This window comes from Triturus cristatus, chromosome 10 (genome assembly GCF_964204655.1).
Source record: "Triturus cristatus chromosome 10, aTriCri1.1, whole genome shotgun sequence".
NCBI classification, from domain to species: Eukaryota; Metazoa; Chordata; class Amphibia; order Caudata; family Salamandridae; genus Triturus; species Triturus cristatus.
The window spans coordinates 201845940-201868510 of NC_140593.1; the positions used below are offsets into that span (position 1 = coordinate 201845940).

Consider the following 22571-nt stretch of genomic DNA (forward strand, 5'->3'; position numbering starts at 1 on the left):
TGTGAGAGTGGGTAAATCCATTGCCCGCCCTGGGGGTGTGTGCTTGTGTAAGGGGTGTGTGTGACAGGGCCTGCTGGTGAGTGTAGTGTGATTTGGCTGTGGGACTCCCAGGTGATGTATCTGTCCCCTCATGGTGCATGCTGGCATGAAAGTGAGTGTGAGTTCCTGTCCTAGATATCTGAGCTTGTGGTGTTGGTGTTTGAGTTTACAGTGGTCACAGGAGGGCCTTGTGCTGGCTACAGCAGGGCCAAGTGTCAGCTACCTTGTCAGTACTTTGCCAGTCCCTGTGCATTGAGCATGGTGCATGGGTATGTACCTGGGCCATATGGGCTGAGGGCAATGTTGTCTGATTCAGAGTTGAACAATGTGTTTTGTGATCCCCACCCTCCCAGCATCCCGGACATCCAGTCTTGGGTTTGTGCTTCGTGTAGCCTGGGACATGGCATGGCCTTGCTTTGTGGATGGGGCATACACATGTTAGTGGTATGAGCGTTGTTTTTGAGTGTGGTGGTGTCCGCTGAGGGCTTGGGGGTAGTTGCGTGCATTTGGTGTAGTTGGGGTGGGGATGCCATTACCCCCATGTTATGTAAGTTGTTTGTGTACTCACCAGGCTCTGCAACTCCTTCGACTTCGTGTACTCCCACCAGCGGAGGCAGGGCCATCACTTTCTCCTCCCAGGGATGGTAATGTACCGGTCTGCGGGGCAGCCCACCTCCAGTGATGTTGCTCTGGGCGTAGTCCTCGTTCATTTTGTGCTTGACTGCCCTCCGCAGATCGTACCACCTGGCTTGGCATTCATTCCTGGTCCTTCTGATGGGTGCAACAGCATTCACCCTATCGACGATCCTCTGCCACAGGCGTGATTTTTCGGCTATGCTGGTCTGTCTGACCAATGTTCCAAAGAGCTGTGGCTCGACTCTGATGACTTCGTTGACAAGGATGTCCAGCTCCTCCCTTGTGAACTTTGGATTCTTGTCTGTGGGCATGGTGTGGGGTGAGGGTGTGGATGGTTGTGGGTGTGTGGGTGTGAATGTGAAGGTGTGTGTGGGAATGTGGAGAGGGTGTTTGTGTGAAGGAGTGTGTGTGAAGGTGTATATGTTAAGGTGTATGGGTGCAGTTGTTGGGGCGTGCTCTGTAGCTGCAGTGAGTCTGTTGCAAAGGCTCATGGTTTGTGTGTGTGGGCCCTTTTTATTGGTCCATTTGTGGGTGGGCCTGAGTTTGAATTTTTGGTGGGTGTGTTATAAGAGGTGGTTGTGAGTTTGGGCCTCTGTTTACCTGTTTGGATGTGCCAGGTCAGTCATTTTTATGTTTTTTGTACTGTAGACGTGTTTTGTTGTGTTGTGCGAGCCGAATTGACCCTCCTTGTGCTGTTTTACAGTGTCCTGGTTCAGTACGAGTTGTTTTCGCGTATGTAAGGTGCGTCCATACGCGATGTTGTTGTACCGTGCTCGCATACGCAATGTTGTTGTAAGGTCCGTACATACGCGATGCTGGGGGACGGTGCTGGGGTACGGTGCGTCCAAGTACAGGGCCGGGGTACGGTGCTGGGGTACGGTGCGTCCAAGTACGGGGCTGTGGTACGGTAATGGGGTACGGTGCGTCCAAGTATGGGGCTGGGGAACGGTGCTGGGGTATGGTGCGTCAAAGTACGGGGCTGGGGTACGGTGCTGGGGTACGGTGCGCCCAAGTACGGGGCTGGGGTACGGTGCTGGGGTACGGTGCGTCCAAGTACAGGGCTGGGGTACGGTGCTGGGGTACGGTGCTGGGGTATGGTGCGTCCAAGTACGGGGCTGGGGTATGGTGCTGGGGTACGGTGCATACAAGTACGGTGCTGGGGTACGGTGCATCCAAGTACGGGGCTGGGGTACGGTGCTGGGGTACGGTGCGTCCAAGTACGGGGCTGGGGTATGGTGCTGGGGTACGGTGCGTCCAAGTACGGGGCTGGGGTACGGTGCTGGGGTACGGTGTGTCCAAGTATGGGGCTGGGGTACGGTGCTGGGGTACGGTGCGTACAAGTACGGTGCTGGGGTACAGTGCGCCCAAGTACGGGGCTGGGGTATGGTGCTGGAGTATGGTGCGTACAAGTAGGGGGCTGGGGTACGGTGCTGGGGTACGGTGCATCCATGTACGGGACTGGGGTACGGTGCGTCCAAGTACAGGGCTGGGGTACGGTGCTGGGGTACGGTGCGTCCAAGTACAGGGCTGGGGTACGGTGCTGGGGTACGGTGCGTTCAAGTACGGGGCTGTGGTACGGTGCTGGGGTACGGTGCGTCCAAGTATGGGGCTGGGGAACGGTGCTGGGGTACGGTGCGTCACAGTACGGAGCTGGGGTACGGTGCTGGGGTACGGTGCGCCCAAGTACGGGGCTGGGGTACGGTGCTGGGGTACGGTGCGTCCAAGTACAGGGCTGGGGTACGGTGCTGGGGTACGGTGTGTCCAAGTACGGGGCTGGGGTACGGTGCTGGGGTACGGTGCGTACAAGTACGGTGCTGGGGTACAGTGCGCCCAAGTACGGGGCTGGGGTACGGTGCTGGAGTATGGTGCGTACAAGTAGGGGGCTGGGGTACGGTGCTGGGGTACGGTGCATCCATGTATGGGACTGGGGTACGGTGCGTCCAAGTACAGGGCTGGGGTACGGTGCTGGGGTACAGTGCGTCCAAGTACAGGGCTGGGGTACGGTGCTGGGGTACGGTGCGTTCAAGTACGGGGCTGGGGTACCGTGCTGGGGTACGGTGCGTCCAAGTACGGGGCTGGGGTACCGTGCTGGGGTACGGTGCGTCCAAGTACGGGGCTGTGGTACGGTGCTGGGGTATGCTGCGTCCAAGTATGGGGCTGGGGAACGGTGCTGGAGTACGGTGCGTCAAAGTACGGGGCTGGGGTACGGTGCTGGGGTACGGTGCGCCCAAGTACGGGGCTGGGGTACGGTGCTGGGGTACGGTGCGTCCAAGTACAGGGCTGGGGTACGGTGCTGGGGTATGGTGCGTCCAAGTACGGGGCTCGGGTATGGTGCTGGGGTACGGTGCTGGGGTACGGTGCATCCAAGTACGGGGCTGGGGTACGGTGCTGGGGTACGGTGCGTCCAAGTACGGGGCTGGGGTATGGTGCTGGGGTACGGTGCGTCCAAGTACGGGGCTGGGGTACGGTGCTGGGGTACGGTGTGTCCAAGTACGGGGCTGGGGTACGGTGCTGGGGTACGGTGCGTACAAGTACGGTGCTGGGGTACAGTGCGCCCAAGTACGGGGCTGGGGTACGGTGCTGGAGTATGGTGCGTACAAGTAGGGGGCTGGGGTACGGTGCTGGGGTACGGTGCATCCATGTACGGGACTGGGGTACGGTGCGTCCAAGTACAGGGCTGGGGTACGGTGCTGGGGTACGGTGCGTCCAAGTACAGGGCTGGGGTACGGTGCTGGGGTACAGTGCGTCCAAGTACAGGGCTGGGGTACGGTGCTGGGGTACGGTGCGTTCAAGTACGGGGCTGGGGTACCGTGCTGGGGTACGGTGCGTCCAAGTACGGGGCTGGGGTACCGTGCTGGGGTACGGTGCGTCCAAGTACGGGGCTGTGGTACGGTGCTGGGGTACGCTGCGTCCAAGTATGGGGCTGGGGAACGGTGCTGGGGTACGGTGCGTCAAAGTACGGGGCTGGGGTACGGTGCTGGGGTACGGTGCGCCCAAGTACGGGGCTGGGGTACGGTGCTGGGGTACGGTGCGTCCAAGTACAGGGCTGGGGTACGGTGCTGGGGTATGGTGCGTCCAAGTACGGGGCTCGGGTATGGTGCTGGGGTACGGTGCTGGGGTACAGTGCGTCCAAGTACAGGGCTGGGGTACGGTGCTGGGGTACGGTGCATCCAAGTACGGGGCTGGGGTATGGTGCTGGGGTACGGTGCGTCCAAGTACGGGGCTGGGGTACGGTGCTGGGGTACGGTGTGTCCAAGTACGGGGCTCGGGTATGGTGCTGGGGTACGGTGCTGGGGTACGGTGCATCCAAGTACGGGGCTGGGGTACGGTGCTGGGGTACGGTGCGTCCAAGTACGGGGCTGGGGTATGGTGCTGGGGTACGGTGCGTCCAAGTACGGGGCTGGGGTACGGTGCTGGGGTACGGTGTGTCCAAGTACGGGGCTGGGGTACGGTGCTGGGGTACGGTGCGTACAAGTACGGTGCTGGGGTACAGTGCGCCCAAGTACGGGGCTGGGGTACGGTGCTGGAGTATGGTGCGTACAAGTAGGGGGCTGGGGTACGGTGCTGGGGTACGGTGCATCCATGTACGGGACTGGGGTACGGTGCGTCCAAGTACAGGGCTGGGGTACGGTGCTGGGGTACGGTGCGTCCAAGTACAGGGCTGGGGTACGGTGCTGGGGTACAGTGCGTCCAAGTACAGGGCTGGGGTACGGTGCTGGGGTACGGTGCGTTCAAGTACGGGGCTGGGGTATGGTGCTGGGGTACGGTGCGTCCAAGTACGGGGCTGGGGTACGGTGCTGGGGTACGGTGTGTCCAAGTACGGGGCTGGGGTACGGTGCTGGGGTACGGTGCGTACAAGTACGGTGCTGGGGTACAGTGCGCCCAAGTACGGGGCTGGGGTACGGTGCTGGAGTATGGTGCGTACAAGTAGGGGGCTGGGGTACGGTGCTGGGGTACGGTGCATCCATGTACGGGACTGGGGTACGGTGCGTCCAAGTACAGGGCTGGGGTACGGTGCTGGGGTACGGTGCGTCCAAGTACAGGGCTGGGGTACGGTGCTGGGGTACGGTGCGTTCAAGTACGGGGCTGGGGTACCGTGCTGGGGTACGGTGCGTCCAAGTACGGGGCTGGGGTACCGTGCTGGGGTACGGTGCGTACAAGTACGGAGCTGGGGTATGGTGCGGACATTGGGGGGGTACCGTACTGACATACGGGGGTACGGTGCTGACATACGGGGGAGGACGTGCGGACATACGTGGGCGGGAGTGGGGGTCTGTATGACTCGTATCCCGGGCACAAGTTTACCCGGGATACGAGTGGTACAGAGTTCGCTCTGTACAGGATGTTTTACATACGCTTGTATATTCGGAAGGGCATTACGGATCGTACTTGTGCGCTCGGACTTCAGTTTTACGATTTGTATGTAAAACTGTCTGGGTACGTCTCGTAGACCTTTTCCAGAAGCGATTTGTATGTATTTTTCACGTACGGATCGTACTTCACCGGTGGGACGGGACTTGTACGATTCGTACGTAAAAATATACGGATACGAGTCGTACGGGAAAAATTTTTACTCGATCGGAATCGCACCTTAGTGTATTATACAGTGAAGCACGCACACTTTCCAGTAATAACTACAGATGTACGTACTCAGTCTCCTAATGGCCAATCATTTTAAAAGGCCTGCTCAGGTCAGCCCCAATTCCTGAAGGGTCTCTTCTGTGACAGGCTACTTGGGCACAGATAGGGTCTGTTAGACAATAGCCTCACACAGTCAGCCCATACATATGTCATACACAAGTGTATTCTTGAGTGCTAAGAAAACATAAATCACAATGAAGTTTCTATAAATTTGACTCATATGCCTTTTATTGAGCCAGGTTGCTTAGCAAACGTTTAACCAAGAAAATCAGTAGGTCCATTCACTACCAGACCACACCAAAATGCCAACCCTAGAAGCACTTAAAACAGTCCCATCCTCACCCAGGTTCATTAACTCTCCTTCCCCGTAAGACCTATCTTGCCATGCTAATGTAGATATGTGGTGCAGGATTTGTAGAGGCTTGCCAATATTTTAGGATGGCCCCATGGAACACGTTTAGTGGCGCATCTGCCCTTGTAGAGCAACATGACAGACAATATGGAAATGTATCAGCTCTCTCCAAAGCGTTATGGGATGCTACTTCAGCCCATGGATTTCCTCTCTGCATAGGCCATGAGGGGTGGTAAATTCTCCTATTTCCTTTCTAACTTTTTCTAAACTTGATTCACAATGTGGGTCCTACAGAAGTGCTCTTGTCCTCCTAGTGGGTTGTATGATACAACCATGCATGCCTAAACCACGCATGCCTTAACAACGCAGTCTGAACTTCGACAGCATCTTTACAACGGATGCCTTTACCACACATGCCTTTACAACTAATTGTGTTGTAAAGGCATGATTGCTAAAGGGATATGCATGCACCTTCCATGCGCCCTAACACCCGATACCCCAGCCCTGTAATTCACCCTGCCACAGCCCTTAAAACGACCCTGACCCCTCACCCTAAGCCTTAACACTCTTTGCCCCAAAAGCTACCCCGAACTGCCTGCCCTCAGCCCTGAAATCCTGACCTTACCCCGACCCCCATGTTGGGCCCTAAAACCAACTTCGCCCTGCCCTTCCAACTACCCTTTTCACTCCCTATGCCCTGGGACCTAACACCCTGCCCCCTGCCAAAAACTATCCTGAGCACAGCCCCCCAAAATGAGCCCTAAAACAGCCCCCCCTGAAAACTGCCTCTTTCCCCACCCTGACCCTAAAATCTAGCCCCCTTCCAAAAAAAACTACCCCAACCCCCTAGCCCTGAGCCCTAACACTGACCCCCACCCCTAAAAACTACTCCCCCCAAACCCGGCCCCACTTACCTGTCTGCATCTGGAACTCCCTGTCCCAACATTTCGTGTTCCTCTCTCCATACATCCGGAGATCTAGACCGATGTGTGCCTTAACCACGCAGATGCGGCATGAGTGACTCAGCCTGAATTGTAAAGACTGTTTCCCGTCCTAGGGGCCTGTGCATAGTAAAAAGAATTACTGTATATCATAATATCCTGCTAGTACTACAGCTTTGAATCCCTCCAAATGGGGCGAATTTTGCAAGGAACAAATTAGCATCAACTGACCCCACAAATCTCATACTTTTTCAGTATCACTGGGTTTCCATGTTACATTTTATGTGTCTGTGGTCCCTAACATCACTAAGTAACAACATCCTGTAATGACCTTCAACCTTCAACCTATAACATTTGCTTTTCACTATCAAAATGGTAGCCCTACATGCTTTTTTAAGTAATTGACATTACTTCTGCCATTAATAATGACTTTTCTTGAAAAATAGGATTAAAGACTTTAATATTATCATGATGGGCCACATGTATCAAATAAGCATTTTGCGATTTACAAATAGCTAATTTTTCTGAATTGCTATTTGGTAATCGCAAAATGCTATTTATGTAAGGAATCGCCAAATATTTGGCAATTCCTTAATATTGCCTAACGGCGATTCGGTAAATTTTGAATCGCTATTTGGTCATATTACTCCATTTGTTATTATGGGCTGAAAGTCCGAATGGTTCTGCATTATCTAATTTGTGATTACCTAATTTATAATGGCAAATTAGGTAATGCAAAGCCAAGGGTGCCCGGGGGGGCCTAAGACCCCTCCTGAAGCACATCCCCAAAAACTAAATGTACACATGTAAAGCGCACACATATGCTAAGGGCATGTGTATGCTGCATGGCACTTTGAAAAATGCAGTTTTGCGCATTTTACAAAGTTTGCACATAGTTACCATCGATTTGAAGTAGATGGTAATTGCATTTTTCAAGATGCGCAGTTTGCATTTTTAAATGCTTCACACATGTGCTAAGGCAATCACAAATTGCGATTCCCTATTTGTAGTTGCAATTTTATGGTTATTGCAATTTTTGTGATTACCTAAAATTACGGCTACAAAGCCTTTCATACATCAAGAATGGCTATTTTGCATTCGCAAGTGGGTGATTTTACGAAATTGCACTGTTTGTGATGGGCAAAAAAAAGTTTCGTACATGTGGCCCGATATCTCTACCTGCAGAAACCATACGGATTCCAGGTAGCTCTAAAAAAGAAAATGTTTACATAAAGCCGCTCTGGTAAAAAGCACCATTAAAAGTAATGGGGTAACCCAGTGACCCTCAGAACCTGGGTATGTATATAAAGCAAAAATAGTGGTTCTGTTGGGAGTACGCTCAGTTTAACTGACATTAAATGTTTTTAGATGAATATTGGATTTTTTACTTAATCACTTTTATACACACACACACAGAGATAAGTAATTTGAAAAAACTGAGAGATCAATTTCCTTTTTAAACTGTATTTAGCTCCACATATATATGAATACTGTACAGGACTGACCAAAAAACATATAAATCACAACGTATATAATGACCAACAATGCATAATGACATGACAATTGACATACATTACATCAGACTAAATAAACATAAACTTAAACAAAAATGTGTTTTAAATGAAGTTGATCCAAAGTAAATTGCATATGACACCACAGTAATTATCTTCTGTTTTGGAATGATGAAATTGCATGGACCAATCTGATGAACAACGTCAACGTTTCGACCCTAGATTAATGTGCGAATTTGTACGCATCAATGGCGGGTCTTCCTCAGGACAATAATCTAAATGTCAGCCTGTAATGACAAAACGTATAGTCACAAGGTCTGTGTGTGTGTGATATGTACTATACCTAGAGCACGTGTGAAACTCAGGCTCACCTGAAAACTCAAAAAAATTAATTAATCAATCGTACTGTCACATCTGATGAATTCGATGGACTTTAATCTTCGTCTGTTCGATTTCAATTCTACAATAAATAAATGAGGAATAATAACCATTTTGAATGGCTATATGTAGTATTCACAATTATTATTTATGCGAATACCTGACATCAACTACATACCTTAGGAGTTGAGCAGTCACGAGTCAAGTGACGGTGCCGTCAAAACGATCACCGAAATCTAAAAGTGGGGAAAAAACGGACTAAAATAAGTCACTATTTATTTAATCTATAGGGACCTGATAGTAAAAACTCACAAGTTTCACCCCAGTAGAATCCAGCTAGTACCCAAACTTTAAGTGAAAAATCCTTTAAAGGCATTGATTCCAAACGACTAAAAAGTCGTTTACAAAGTCCCAGCCTTAACCATGAAAGAGGTCATTTTCCCGCTGTATAAAGGCATCATTTGTTTAAACGCAATGGAAACTAAAGATTACATTTGAATGTAGATCTACGAGTATATCTACAGTGAATTCTCCAACGAACCAAGTGTCGTCTCAGTCTAAAGACTACACTTAAAAGTTGGACTACGAGTGTATCAACAGTGCATTCTCCAACGAGCCAAGTGTCGTGACGGTCCCATCCCCAAAACACCACACTTAATTACTCACTCGGAGCGAAAGAAATCAGCTTCCAGTTCTCGACGTGCCGGACAGGAAATGTTCGAACGCGAGAAAAGGAATCAGCTGTTTATATGCGCGGGCGTGATCATTGCGTCAGCTTATTCGAAAAAATGGCATGGATTCATTTAAAGTGATCGTAAAAACCCGGAAAGTCTCAGTTATTTGTCAAAATATTCAAAAAGCGGTACGGACTATTTGTAAACTCAAACGTATGTTTAAATACTCACTCGGAGCGCAGTACATACGCTTCCAATGATCAACGCGTCGGAAAACAATGTTCGAGCGCGAAAGAAAGATTACGCCGTTTTTATTCATATGTGTAGCCAAGGCAACGGCTATTCTAAAACAATGTCATGTACTTGCATTTGTAGATTTTCACCCGATTTTAAAGACATGTGACATCCCGTTGGTCTGGAAGAATGTCAGAGCGCTCATAGAACATTAAGGATCATTGATAGTTTCAGTGATACAGTTATAATCTCCACCCATGTACGTGGAAATATGTTGATAAAAGAACCGGCCGTGTACAATCATTGCTCTTTTACTATACATAAAGAAATGTGTAGCAACTCTCCTAGACCACTGAATGAAGGGCGTTATCAATCAAATTCGTCCATGCTTACACAAATATATCTATATAGTTTAGCATATCATGTAGAGAAAACTGAAACTTAGATACTCACATTAGCAATTGTCACAATATTCAATAAGGTTGATTACAACTTAAGCAAATCAGATATTAGAATACAGATGAGGCCACATTCGTATTTGGGTTGGGCTCAGGTGTCAACACTTATTCTATTTGAATAATTCTTATCGGATGTACAGATAACATTTCAAAATAAGCTAAACGCAACCCAATCAGGATTATATCCCTTATAGCTTGCTCATCTGAATATAGGTCTCCTCGTGTTCATTAAGACCATGATTAACCGTTTCGAGGACATGTATCCAACGGCATTCCTTATAATTAAGGGAGCCCGTGATGTTACCGCCTCTCTGGTGTATGACAATTTTTTCAATCACCCACCACTCAATTTGTTCATGAGTATGACCTAACCTAGAGTAATGTTCTACAAGGGGAGCTCCCTGTGTCTTACATTTTACTCTACTTATGTGTTGAAGAATTCTATTCTTCACTTTTTGGGTCGTTTGTCCTACATAGATTAAACTACAAGGGCATCTGATTGCATAAATTACATTTTGGCTATTGCAGTTTGTAAATTGTTCAAGGCCATATGTTTTGCCCCGATGCACAAAGTTATCTCCAGATAAGGTGTATTGACAAGCTTTGCAGTGACTACATCTATGATGTCCAGTTATAGGTGGTAAATTGAAATGTGTTCTAATATCTGGTTGGGACGGTGGTTCTAAATATGACGACACCACATGGTCTTTAACGTTCTTTGCACGTTTGAATGCAAATAAAGGTGGTTTGGGCATTTTGATTTCAGGACCCACCAGGTTCCAATACTTTCTGATCACCTTTTTGATCTCGTTACTGCGGGTGTTAAAGGTGGTAACGCATACTAGCTTTTCCATTTCTTGGTTCTTTGGCAATATCTCAAGTAAGGTTTCCCTCGGTCTGTACCAGGCTCTTTTTCTGGCTCTGTTAAGGAGTCCTTTTGGATATCCCCTCTCCCTCATTTTTGCAATGAGGATGTCGGTTTCCTTGAAGTAGTCACCTCTTCTGCTACAATTGCGACGTAGCCGCAAAAATTGTCCATAAGGGAGGTTATCCCTAAGATTCCTAGGGTGATGTGAATGGTATTGTAAGAGGGTGTTCCTATCCGTTGGCTTTTTGTATAGATTCATTATTATTTTACCATTCTCTTCCTCCAATGTCAGATCTAGGAATGGAATCGAATCCGTATTGTAAGTTCTGGTGAATTGAATGTCGGTGCTGCAGGAATTAAGCCAAGTCAAAAATGATGTCAATTGTTCCACGGTTCCTGTCCAAAGCATAACAACATCGTCAATATATCGCTTCCAAGCTGATATATTATTAAGGTATGGATTGTGGTTCGAGTAGATGATCTTGTCCTCAAAATCGTCCATGAACAGGTTCGCTAGGCTTGGCGCGAACCCTGCGCCCATAGCTACACCTTTGCACTGGTAATAGAAGACATTCTGAAAGATGAAATAATTTTTCGTCATCGCGATCCGTAGAAGTTGTACCAAAAACTCAGTGGGGATCCAATGGGGTTTTGGACGAGTATCCAAGATATTACTGATGACTTCAATTGCTTCTCTTTGTGGAATACTCGTATAGAGTGAGCACACATCCAGTGTGACAAACAGTTGTATAGATTTGTCAAACGGTTGGTCTTCAAACAACTGAATAGTGTGCATTGTGTCACGGAGGTACGATCTTGTTTCCTGTACAAAAGGCTTTAGAAAGCTGTCAAGGTATTGATTCAGGGGCTCCAGCACTGATCCACATCCGGATACGATTGGTCTTCCCGGAGGTTTATGTAGGTTTTTATGTATTTTAGGAATTGTATATATTGTGGGGATCCTCGGATTGGTTTTATTGAGGAACTTACATTCAGGTTCCGAGAGGAAGCCTTCCTCAACTCCTCGGTTCGTAAGGTCTCGGATCAGTTTGGCAATTTCTTTAGTGGGGTCACCAGGGATACGGGCATAGCTTGTTGTACAGCTGAGTTGTTGGTTAATCTCATATACATAGTCCTCTGTATTTTGCACTACCACTGCTCCCCCCTTATCCGCAGTTTTAATCACAATCATCTTGTTTTCATTAAGTGAATGGAGGGCGAGCCTTTCCTCCTTCGTGATGTTATATCTAATGTATTTTGTATTGTTCAATAAATCCATGACCTCACTTACAACAATTTTTTCAAAGGCTATAATTCTTTCGTTCATTAAGTACCCAGCTGGTGTAAATGTGGATGCCGGACGAAAGTCTGTTGCCGCTAACTTCTTGTTGTAATCACCTTTCTTTAAGAAATAGTGCTTTAAACGAATTTTTCTGAAGAATTGCTGCAATTCCAGTTTGATGTTAAACGAATTCGGTATAGTGGTAGGTACAAAAGACAACCCTCGTGCTAATACGTCATGTTCAGCCTTATTCAAAGTATAATTTGAAATATTCACAATAGGATCTTTTTGATTGTCAAAACTAGATGGAACAGCTTCAACTTCATTTATCAATGTGGGAATTACCAGCGGTATGTCTGACGTCTGGTTCGAATTTCGCCATGGTTCTGTGGTGGCTGTGTTTGAAAACGGACTCTCGTGTTGCCGCGTTGATTGCCCTTCCCTTGGTTCCATCTCTGAGGTCTCCTCCAATTCTGGTCCCGACTTGTCCAGATGGGTTCCCCTAAAAAAGGAGAAGATGAAGTAGAAGGCCCAAAGTTATCTTGATATGTAGAATGTGATTGGTATATTGGTCCCTGTTGAAGACTCAATTCTTGTGGCTGAAACCGTGGTCCTGAGGAGTAAGTACGTACGTCTGAACTTGTACTGGGTTGGTCTAATTCGTTGTCTGACCCACTACCAAAGGAAGAATTTGAAAAAGTGGCAAACCTTCTTGTATTTTGTCTACCACGATTAGTAAAGTATCCTTGTGCGTCCTGAATGTAATAGTCGTCGCATATGTAGGGATACGTAATCTTCTTATCGTATAGCCTGATATCCTTGGCCAATTTTTCCAGTTTTTTGCTTAATGTTGTGGTATTGAATTCGGCTGTCGCCTTTTCAGCTCTTTCCAAGGCTTCCCGTGCGTTCTTTAGTCCTTTGTCTTCCAGGATCTCCTTTTTAAGGTTGGCTATCTCCTGCATCAATTTTTTAGCATATTCCAGTGCAGTTTCTACTCCTAACACCATCCAGTGTCGGGAGCAGTTGTTTGCCACAAAGCTGAATCCCTCACGGAATTTAGGTAAATCAATGAAGATAGCTGGTTCGTTGCGTACTTGTAATCCCTTCTGTATGATGTTCGCTTGTAGATATTTTGTCAACAAATGGCCATGCAAACGGGTACGTATTAGCTTCTTCTCTAATCTCTCTAGTCTTGACAATTTATCATTCAATGTAGTATCTATTGGATTTAGGCCTGTGCCTAAATAGTCAAATTCTGCCTGTTCTTGTATCAATTTGTTAATATAGTCCTCGCTGTAGGACAGTGTTTCTTTCTCAGACATAATATGATGTGATTTTTTTAAGTCAATAAATGAAGAAAGACCCTCGCAGGTAAAAACCTGCACCAGATAACCATTAAAAGTAATGGGGTAACCCAGTGACCCTCAGAACCTGGGTATGTATATAAAGCAAAAATAGTGGTTCTGTTGGGAGTACGCTCAGTTTAACTGACATTAAATGTTTTTAGATGAATATTGGATTTTTTACTTAATCACTTTTATACACACACACACAGAGATAAGTAATTTGAAAAAACTGAGAGATCAATTTCCTTTTTAAACTGTATTTAGCTCCACATATATATGAATACTGTACAGGACTGACCAAAAAACATATAAATCACAACGTATATAATGACCAACAATGTATAATGACATGACAATTGACATACATTACATCAGACTAAATAAACATAAACTTAAACAAAAATGTGTTTTAAATGAAGTTGATCCAAAGTAAATTGCATATGACACCACAGTAATTATCTTCTGTTTTGGAATGATGAAATTGCATGGACCAATCTGATGAACAACGTCGACGTTTCGTCCCTAGATTAATGTGCGAATTTGTACGCATCAATGGCGGGTCTTCCTCAGGACAATAATCTAAATGTCAGCCTGTAATGACAAAACGTATAGTCACAAGGTCTGTGTGTGTGTGATATGTACTATACCTAGAGCATGTGTGAAACTCAGGCTCACCTGAAAACTCGAAAAAATTAATTAATCAATCGTACTGTCACATCTGATGAATTCGATGGACTTTAATCTTCGTCTGTTCGATATCAATTCTACAATAAATAAATGAGGAATAATAACCATTTTGAATGGCTATATGTAGTATTCACAATTATTATTTATGCGAATACCTGACATCAACTACATACCTTAGGAGTTGAGCAGTCACGAGTCAAGTGACGGTGCCGTCAAAACGATCACCGAAATCTAAAAGTGGGGAAAAAACGGACTAAAATAAGTCACTATTTATTTAATCTATAGGGACCTGATAGTAAAAACTCACAAGTTTCACCCCAGTAGAATCAAGCTAGTACCCAAACTTTAAGTGAAAAATCCTTTAAAGGCATTGATTCCAAACGACTAAAAAGTCGTTTACAAAGTCCCAGCCTTAACCATGAAAGAGGTCATTTTCCCGCTGTATAAAGGCATCATTTGTTTAAACGCAATGGAAACTAAAGATTACATTTGAATGTAGATCTACGAGTATATCTACAGTGAATTCTCCAACGAACCAAGTGTCGTCTCAGTCTAAAGACTACACTTAAAAGTTGGACTACGAGTGTATCAACAGTGCATTCTCCAACGAGCCAAGTGTCGTGACGGTCCCATCCCCAAAACACCACACCTAATTACTCACTCGGAGCGAAAGAAATCAGCTTCCAGTTCTCGACGTGCCGGACAGGAAATGTTCGAATGCGAGAAAAGGAATCAGCTGTTTATATGCGCGGGCGTGATCATTGCGTCAGCTTATTCGAAAAAATGGCATGGATTCATTTAAAGTGATCGTAAAAACCCGGAAAGTCTCAGTTATTTGTCAAAATATTCAAAAAGCGGTACGGACTATTTGTAAACTCAAACGTATGTTTAAATACTCACTCGGAGCGCAGTACATACGCTTCCAATGATCAACGCGTCGGAAAACAATGTTCGAGCGCGAAAGAAAGATTACGCCGTTTTTATTCATATGTGTAGCCAAGGCAACGGCTATTCTAAAACAATGTCATGTACTTGCATTTGTAGATTTTCACCCGATTTTAAAGACATGTGACATCCCGTTGGTCTGGAAGAATGTCAGAGCGCTCATAGAACATTAAGGATCATTGATAGTTTCAGTGATACAGTTATAATCTCCACCCATGTACGTGGAAATATGTTGATAAAAGAACCGGCCGTGTACAATCATTGCTCTTTTACTATACATAAAGAAATGTGTAGCAACTCTCCTACACCACTGAATGAAGGGCGTTATCAATCAAATTCGTCCATGCTTACACAAATATATCTATATAGTTTAACATATCATGTAGAGAAAACTGAAACTTAGATACTCACATTAGCAATTGTCACAATATTCAATAAGGTTGATTACAACTTAAGCAAATCAGATATTAGAATACAGATGAGGCCACATTCGTATTTGGGTTGGGCTCAGGTGTCAACACTTATTCTATTTGAATAATTCTTATCGGATGTACAGATAACATTTCAAAATAAGCTAAACGCAACCCAATCAGGATTATATCCCTTATAGCTTGCTCATCTGAATATAGGTCTCCTCGTGTTCATTAAGACCATGATTAACCGTTTCGAGGACATGTATCCAACGGCATTCCTTATAATTAAGGGAGCCCGTGATGTTACCGCCTCTCTGGTGTATGACAATTTTTTCAATCACCCACCACTCAATTTGTTCATGAGTATGACCTAACCTAGAGTAATGTTCTACAAGGGGAGCTCCCTGTGTCTTACATTTTACTCTACTTATGTGTTGAAGAATTCTATTCTTCACTTTTTGGGTCGTTTGTCCTACATAGATTAAACTACAAGGGCATCTGATTGCATAAATTACATTTTGGCTATTGCAGTTTGTAAATTGTTCAAGGCCATATGTTTTGCCCCGATGCACAAAGTTATCTCCAGATAAGGTGTATTGACAAGCTTTGCAGTGACTACATCTATGATGTCCAGTTATAGGTGGTAAATTGAAATGTGTTCTAATATCTGGTTGGGACGGTGGTTCTAAATATGACGACACCACATGGTCTTTAACGTTCTTTGCACGTTTGAATGCAAATAAAGGTGGTTTGGGCATTTTGATTTCAGGACCCACCAGGTTCCAATACTTTCTGATCACCTTTTTGATCTCGTTACTGCGGGTGTTAAAGGTGGTAACGCATACTAGCTTTTCCATTTCTTGGTTCTTTGGCAATATCTCAAGTAAGGTTTCCCTCGGTCTGTACCAGGCTCTTTTTCTGGCTCTGTTAAGGAGTCCTTTTGGATATCCCCTCTCCCTCATTTTTGCAATGAGGATGTCGGTTTCCTTGAAGTAGTCACCTCTTCTGCTACAATTGCGACGTAGCCGCAAAAATTGTCCATAAGGGAGGTTATCCCTAAGATTCCTAGGGTGATGTGAATGGTATTGTAAGAGGGTGTTCCTATCCGTTGGCTTTTTGTATAGATTCATTATTATTTTACCATTCTCTTCCTCCAATGTCAGATCTAGGAATGGAATCGAATCCGTATTGTAAGTTCTGGTGAATTGAATGTCGGTGCTGCAGGAATTAAGCCAAGTCAAAAATGATGTCAATTGGTCAGGTATTCGCATAAATAATAATTGTGAATACTACATATAGCCATTCAAAATGGTTATTATTCCTCATTTATTTATTGTAGAATTGATATCGAACAGACGAAGATTAAAGTCCATCGAATTCATCAGATGTGACAGTACGATTGATTAATTAATTTTTTCGAGTTTTCAGGTGAGCCTGAGTTTCACACGTGCTCTAGGTATAGTACATATCACACACACACAGACCTTGTGACTATACGTTTTGTCATTACAGGCTGACATTTAGATTATTGTCCTGAGGAAGACCCGCCATTGATGCGTACAAATTCGCACATTAATCTAGGGTCGAAACGTTGACGTTGTTCATCAGATTGGTCCATGCAATTTCATCATTCCAAAACAGAAGATAATTACTGTGGTGTCATATGCAATTTACTTTGGATCAACTTCATTTAAAACACATTTTTGTTTAAGTTTATGTTTATTTAGTCTGATGTAATGTATGTCAATTGTCATGTCATTATGCATTGTTGGTCATTATATACGTTGTGATTTATATGTTTTTTGGTCAGTCCTGTACAGTATTCATATATATGTGGAGCTAAATACAGTTTAAAAAGGAAATTGATCTCTCAGTTTTTTCAAATTACTTATCTCTGTGTGTGTGTGTATAAAAGTGATTAAGTAAAAAATCCAATATTCATCTAAAAACATTTAATGTCAGTTAAACTGAGCGTACTCCCAACAGAACCACTATTTTTGCTTTATACTGGTAAAAAGCACATCATAGAAAATATTATCAGGAGGGCTCTTCTATGTGTGACTTCATAATCATTGACCAGGCACAATGTTTGTAATCTATGCTGTTCCTGGTTGCTTAACAGACAGGATGCTCTGTAGTTAGATACATATCTTCTGTCTTTAATGTGGATGTGCAGAGTTTACTTTCTTTGTACTTAGTTTAATTTTGGAGTTTAAAGTGGCAAGCCACACATGGTGGATTATTATGTCAGCAGGAAATCATGCTCATGAAATTCACAACCTCTCCTCTTTCTCCAGGAGCAGAATCTTAATCTACCTGAAAAGCGGCCAATGTTTCAATGGCGTCTTTGATATGCCAACTAGTGGCCACTGCATTAACTCCACTCAGCAAGGTACCAAAGGGTGAATGTCATTAGTGGCTAACTCCGAGAAATATGTGTTTTACTCAAGAATATATAAAAATAAATCTGCGCTAAAAATAACCATATGTCTGGATTCTGAATCCAAGAAAATACGTACATACCTGCTACATTAGTCCTTGTAAAACATACCATTCGAAATGGTGTTGTAATACAGTGTTAAACATGAAGTTCACAATTGAGAAAAACATCACGGATCATAAACTTTACCAAAAAGGAATGCTGCATTCCCTTTCAGTAACTATTAGACTTCACCTCATCAGCGGCAGCTGCTGCCATTCCGACGTGGAGGGGCAGCGCGGGAAAAACTAAATAATAAAAATGTTGACTTACCTTTTCTGCCAGTCGCCGCAACCTTCTGCTCCCGCGCCACGCTGCTCCTCTGCTCCCCTCCCGGCACTGCAACTCCTATGAGCCCAGGCTACCAGACCCACGCAAGCCCAGCGCTTCTCTCATACCATTACTCCCAACATGAGAGCTTAATTTGTAAAATATGAAGTGCAGGTGCTCAAATGTTTGTCAGAGGCCACACCCATTTTCTCTGGCTCCACCCACTTCCTCCACTGGCTCCACCCACTTACTATATTAGCTCCACCCACATTGTCAACTGGCAGTGCTAAAAGTCAGATGTAATATATACCTGATCTAAATTTCTCCAAGGGGGTCTTCCTTATAATAAAGTGCATTTAAAGCACAATTTTGGAATAAATTAGCCAAAATCACTAATGCATTGAAAAGGGACAATTTCAGTGCTGTATGTGCTGATTTGGGGAAAGGACAATACTGGTGTAGGGTATGCCATTTTTAACAGAGTCTATGATTTAAAAGGTACAACTTTGACATAGCTTATGTGGCAAAATAAACAAAAATTTTGTGAAAACACTAAACAGATAAACTGAATAAAATCAGGCAATACACTTGAATGAGTCAGTCACAGTCACTACCAGTGGCCGAAGGGGTATGGGGTTATTCAGTATAGTAGAGTATTAAAACATATTACATCATGCTACTACTACCACGCGGTGACGTGACCTGCTGCGATCGGCATCACGCCACCACCACACTGCACATTATGCAATATTCCTGCCCTTTGCAAAAGGTTACTTCGCTCAGGGCCGGCTTTAACACTGGTGGCGGCGTGGCGCCCTGTGTGACATTGTTGGTGCTCCCCAATGACCACCCCTCACACGCATTCCCTCAGTACAACCCTTTAACACTGCCCTTCAAGTCTCCATAACATAACCACTGTCTCTCAGATTAATTTAGTTTTATAGTGCCTCTGACACCAGTGTAAGGCGTCAGAGCACTTTTTTATCATACACACACTGCATAGATACAATCCTACGTGTGTAAATCAGTATATAGGGAATGTTACATCAGACAGGACTACAAGGTATAGGAGTCACATGTCATCCATGATTGTCATTGTAGGCAATATAGTTTAAGTGTTGTAAGTCTGGAAAAGCGCAAATTCAGAATTTAAAAACATAACAGCATTGTTAGGGTTGCTTTCCAATAAGAATTTTTTTTCTACCCAAATGAACCCTTTTTGCAAGATTAGGATAATGAAAGATTGGGCAAAAAAATCATATAGGTGTAATATATAACTTGCAGTTTGCATGCAGCTCTTTGATGACACTCAGACTAGTTAATAGCTTGCTGTTCTATGATAGGATTTTAACTTACAAACTGCAGGTAACAAAAGGATCTCTCTGACAGAAGCAGTAACACACTGACCTACTTTACATTATATGCACTTTTTCATCTGCATGGTAAACGTTTAATGCAGCAGGTATATTAACCATCTGTACTACCTTACAAGCAGTCACAACTCCTCCTAGACAAAACTCCTGTCTCTCTCCAGGAAGACAATTAATCACCAGAGGCAGAGTTAACTTGACATTTTAATTTATGCCTGAATATTACTGGAGGCCAGGATGGAACTCGGCAGCACTCGGTGGGCTGTTTTGAATAGCGTCCAAGGGACCCATAATGTATGCTACCTTTAGCCAGTAAAAGGTTTTAAAGAACTAGCAGAACACAATGCGTTGTAGGACTTTTAGTTTTACTTTATAACATTGCAAGAATGTGTGCTAATGACAGAAAACAGGACTACTTGAATGTGCCAAATGTGCAAAATAAATCTTTTTTTTTTACTTAAAAGCCAGCAGCAGTGGAGGAATAACTACATCCGTGGACCCACGCTATAAAAAGTAATTTAACATAATGCAGACAAATATAACACTGAACACTAGTACACAGCTGATGGCAAAAAAACAAGAAAATCAAGTCTACCTTAACGTGCCAGTGTTCAGTGTTATATCTGTCTACAAAGTATTCAAATGGCTTAGTATGCTAAATAATGTTTTATAGTGTGTGGGGCTCACAGCTGCAGTTCTTCCGCCACTGCTACCAGCTTTTAACTTGAAAAAATATGTCTTTCGTTGCAAAAGTTAAAAGCCAGCAGCAGTGGAGGAAGAGCTGCGGCCGTGAGCACCACATACTATAAAATGTTATATAGAATAATCAGCCACTTTGTAGACAAATATAACACTGAACACTGGCACACAGCTGATTAGAGAAAAACAAGATTAACTGAACGTGCCACTCAAGGCATTTTTTTGCCGCCAGTACTCAGGGCTCACGCCAACACTGATGCACACCAAGAAGACAGGACCTATAGCGACGAGAACCGCGCTTCAGAGCAGAGTCAAGAGCACTCGTCCAACATCAAGCACCAGCCTGGAAAAGGTAAGCTGTTCTCTCGGGTGCTGCTCCTGCAACTCAGGGGTAGAGTTGTTGGTTAAAATGGGAGTGTCTCCTCCATTGCATCGTAGAGTGCGTGCTTGGCAGCCTGAGACTTAGTGAGCAGAGCGGCTCCTCTAGATCAGCGACGATGTGCTTGGTTAAGAGCCCAAGGGTTATTGAGAGGCCCTGCCCAGTAGTTGTAGAGTGCTTGGTTAGAAGTCCAGGGGTCACCTTTAGAGTGCTTGGTTAGAAGTCCAGCCCTACTGCATTTTTATTATCATTTATTTTTAATGAATAAAATACTTCCTTTCTGTAGGAACTTTGAAAAAACTGTGGGTGGAGCATCCAGAGCAAGGATCAAGTAGGGGAGACACAGCACAGACATGGCAGGCATATTACAAGCAGAGTGGGCCAGGACAGGCACGACTGGTATAGTACGGCCAAAGCAGGCACAGCAGCAGCATTAACACGCGCAGAGAGCAGGCCGGACAGTTGTAGCGTAAGTGGGGCAAACTGTGAGCAGACATAGTGCAGGTGTAGGGCAGATCTAGAGGACAGGCAGGGCACACGGAGGCAACGTGCAAAATCTATTGTTGTGAATTGTTTTTTCCTCCGGTAGTGGTTTGAAAAACTGATACATTCAATCAGAACAGTGAAGTAATCAGTCCATTAACAGGGAAAGACAAATCCAACGTCCAGAGTTTGCCCAAAAGGTGATACAAAATCTCGCCAAATTTTGTCCTGTGATTTAAAGTACTCGTGCTGGTGTTTCTAGGGTATGCAAAGTCACCGCTCTTTGAGGGTGGGCTCGTATTTGCTAAGGTTTTGCACAGGCAGTCATGGTGCAAAAAGCTATGCAAAACGTGTCGATATACTAATCATTAAAAAGCACGCAGGAGCAGCGCAAAATTGTGCAGCGGTCACGAGTACCAGCGCTACCCATAGTAAATATAAGACTTCCGGTCCCGTGTTTGCGCAAAATATGGTCAGTGGTCTTGATTATGTGGCTATAACAAAAACCACAAAATCACTGTGCCCATGGAACCAAACGAACGCTAATTTAACAAATTAAGCACTGGGCATAGTGCAGGTGCTGCAGATCGGCGCATATAAAATCTCCCTGCTTCCACAGACAGAGTAAATCTGGATCGTTCCGGGAACCCTGGAATAGCGCGGGGGTGATTGCTGGTGCCTTGCCTTGCCCTGAAGTGCTCGCCACACTGTCGCTGCTGTCCTGCTGGGTGTCCCTGCCGTTGTTGTTGCCGCATCTCCATTCAGCGGCCCCGGCGTGGGAAGACCACAACTCCCAGGCGCCCTAGCGCCATTCTGACGCCTGCTAAGCGCCCGGAGGCGCTCAAAAGAACGCCGCTCCTTCCGCGTCGCGGGACGCGCGCGGGCGGGCGCCGGACGAAGCCCGGACCAAGGGCGGGCCCGTTTGAGCCCGTTAGAGGCTGTGTAAGGTCGGGTCGGGCCCACCCTCTGCGAAGAACCCTGGAGTAGAACCCTGGAGATCCTCACCAAGGTCAGTCACGCCAACGCAATCCCTCACAGTGTAATACATAGTTAAAGTGTCCTGCAAAAGATGTCTGCTGTTCCCGATACGAGACGAAAGTCTCTGGTTGGCACACTCGATCAATTCCTTGTAAGGGTATCATCCATATTGGACAAAGAGATTGACTACACCGAAAAACGTTTGTCACTTGGTCCCTTCACAGACAAGCGCTCCTCATTGGGCCACCTCATTCATGCCCATTCCCCGTTGCAAAATGCAGACCAGATCCCAGATAATGATGTGAGCATAATGCTGGTAGCACCGGATAATGTTGATGATGATCTTTCCCCACAGAGAAATGTACCCCATTGTATTCCAGCCTCTGAAGGAGCCAATCTCAATACCAGGAAAAAAAGGGGCCAACCAAAGTCGCCACGACAAACTGATGTAACTGAGAGTGTAAAGACTCGCTCCACTTTGAACCCTAAATATAAGAAAATTTCCCCA

The 22571-nt window shown here is 45.3% G+C and overlaps 1 protein-coding gene across 4 annotated transcripts in view; it reads left to right on the forward strand.

Moving 5' to 3' along the window:
- Positions 1 to 22571, forward strand: part of AGMO (alkylglycerol monooxygenase) — an 890221-nt gene that overhangs the window by 722825 nt on the left and 144825 nt on the right. Inside the window, exon 14 of one of the 4 annotated variants that reach the window (XM_085630808.1) lies at positions 20456 to 20575. The exons of the other annotated variants lie outside the window; for them this stretch is intronic. Coding sequence (XP_085486934.1) covers positions 20456 to 20575 — 120 coding nt within the window. The remainder of the gene's footprint in view (positions 1 to 20455; positions 20576 to 22571) is intronic. 4 annotated transcript variants of the gene reach the window in all.